Consider the following 2508-nt stretch of genomic DNA (forward strand, 5'->3'; position numbering starts at 1 on the left):
AAGCTAAAAAAAATATATAATACATGAGTGAGACTTATATTTATAGAAAACTTAATAAGAACAGTCTGTTTCACAAACTGCATACATACTTTGAAGACTGAAAGTTGTGCTGAGCAAATCCAGTGTGTTTCATGTTAATGTGGTCTTCCAGAAGATTTCTGAGCGAAAATGTTTCTGAGCAATGTGGACACTCAAAAGATCTCTCATGTGCTTCTACATGTTTTTCTTCCTCATTTGTTTTGTAATGCTGCTGCACAAGCTCTCCCTGAATGATGGATTTTGCACAGTGCCCACAGCTCAATAGTTGATTACCTGGAAAAGCACAACAGTTTAATAATTTTCAGGTATTCCATAAAATGTAAATATCTTTGTATATGCAACCATACTAGATGAAGTGGGTGGGGAAAGAGAAGAGAGGAGGAGAGAGAGAGATGGAGATAGAAGGGGGGGGGCATGCATATTCATGCCCCCCCCCTGTACCTAAGGAAAAACAATCATTTATATCTGTTTATACAAAACACAGATCTGAATATAATTCTTACCTAAATTAGTGTTTTTATGTTTTCTGATTTCTTTAATATGAATATATGACTTGCCACAATTCTCACAGGTTTCCAGAGTGGCCTCTGTAGTGTGACTGCTTTGACTATGAACTGTTAGTGTTTGAAGAGATGGGAACGTAGCATCACACTCCATACAGCTGTAGGATCTGTTTTGATTAAAGGAAAATCAATCAAATCCTTATATGCAATTTCATCATGCTGGGAAACATGAATTTTTATGAAGAGTTCATGAATATTTAGGCTTTCTTTGAAAATGCAGATTGGAAAAAATACATGAGATAGTACTAACTGAAGAAGAATATTCAAAATATTTTGTCCATTTAAAGCAAAGCAAAGCCAAAAAATAACAATAACAACAACAAATACTTACTTGTCTTGCCTGAATTTAGGGAAAATTTCATCTGAAACTGTATCCTGCAATTTTTCCTCCTCTACTTCCCAAGAAGCATTTTGTTCAAGAATGCTGCTCTCAGAAGTTGATGGTGGCAAAGAATTATCCTTTTCCTTGCATGTCTTTGGCTCTGGCTCAGTGGGCATGATTTCTTTGCTGCAGGTAGCTGCATCATTTAATAATTTAATATCCTCAATCATATTGTGAATCTGTAAATGGAAAAGATATCCATGCTTAAAAATCTAATAAAAAAATTATAAATATAAAACAATAGTGTAAGATTAATATTTATCTTATTATGTTAATGATATATAAAATATAATTTTGGTTTTGTTATTATTCTATTTACCATATATATAAATACTTACAGAATCCTGATCTTCAAGTCTTGCATTGTGTCTTCTAATTCTCTTCCCATTTTGCATTTGCTTTGAGCTGCTTGCATCATCCTTTGCTTTCTCAGACTGTGAAACTGATTTCCTTTTCTTTACAATCAGTTTTTTATTATTCTCAAATGACGACACATCTAAGGCTTGCTTTAGCAAACTTAATCTTTGCTTGATCAAAGTAGGGTTTTGGTTATTCTTATCTTCCTGCTGACACTTCTGAGTTGGTTTGACCTCTTTAACTTCAATATCAAATAATGAGAGATCAATATAAGAAAAAACGGTGCTTATTGCTGTGCCAACTATTGTACAGGAACCTCTGTACATGATGTTCAGTATACCTTCCCATAATGAGTGATTCATACTTGTTATCATAACAAGAGCATGTTCATTTGAGAGTTCTTGCACCAACAACTCATGAATGGGAGGACAAATTGCACTAAAAAGAGTTTTATGTGCAAGCATTCTCTTATTCTCCACTACTAGCATAAGATCAGCATTCCTCCCTACAGTATAGTATTGTTGTAGTCGTCCCCATAAATCCTTAGCTTCTGGTCTCACACGAGCATGGATAGTGACATGAGACTTTGGCCTCTTATCACTACTGCCTGTAACTTTTGCAGCAAACCTCTTTGTCAATTCTTGCAAACTCTCCACTTGGAAAGCTCCACATAATTTGTGAAAATCCACTAACATATCTTTTTGGACACAAGTTTTACCAAAATACATGTATGAGATAAGGCTCTGTGCTATCTTTACTTTTATATCTGGCAGGTGAATTATTCGTATCCTTCGATCTTCTTGAAAGGCACTGTTGAGTATTGGACTTGATGCACCAAGTATCAGTTTATGTGCTTTAATGATATGGCCATTCACAACAACAGCAACATCTGTACATTGCTGATTGCAACACATATACTGCAAAGCTCGAAGCAAAAGCTCTTTAAATCCAGTCCAATGTACTGAATACATGCCATTACTACAAATTGAGTATGATAATTCGTGGTTGTCAAGATTTAGTGATCTTGTAACACTCTGAACTTGTTTTAGCAGAGATGATGATACTGTCATGCTACCAGAATATAAAAGAGATCTTGTGGCGTAAAGCACTCCATGGGTTGGCTGGAAGTCTACCGTTATGTTGTGGATAATCAGGGTATCCTGAAAA

At 35.2% G+C, this 2508-nt stretch overlaps 1 protein-coding gene across 1 annotated transcript in view; it reads right to left on the reverse strand.

Moving 5' to 3' along the window:
* Window positions 1–2508, reverse strand: part of LOC119594271 (zinc finger and BTB domain-containing protein 17-like) — a 12631-nt gene that overhangs the window by 4283 nt on the left and 5840 nt on the right. The window contains exons 4-7 of the mRNA XM_037943335.1: window positions 1323–2501; window positions 934–1163; window positions 543–709; window positions 90–312 (exon numbers count right to left, since the gene is read on the reverse strand). Of these exons, the coding sequence (XP_037799263.1) occupies window positions 90–312; window positions 543–709; window positions 934–1163; window positions 1323–2501 (1799 nt within the window). The remainder of the gene's footprint in view (window positions 1–89; window positions 313–542; window positions 710–933; window positions 1164–1322; window positions 2502–2508) is intronic.

This window comes from Penaeus monodon, chromosome 33 (assembly GCF_015228065.2).
Source record: "Penaeus monodon isolate SGIC_2016 chromosome 33, NSTDA_Pmon_1, whole genome shotgun sequence".
NCBI classification, from domain to species: Eukaryota; Metazoa; Arthropoda; class Malacostraca; order Decapoda; family Penaeidae; genus Penaeus; species Penaeus monodon.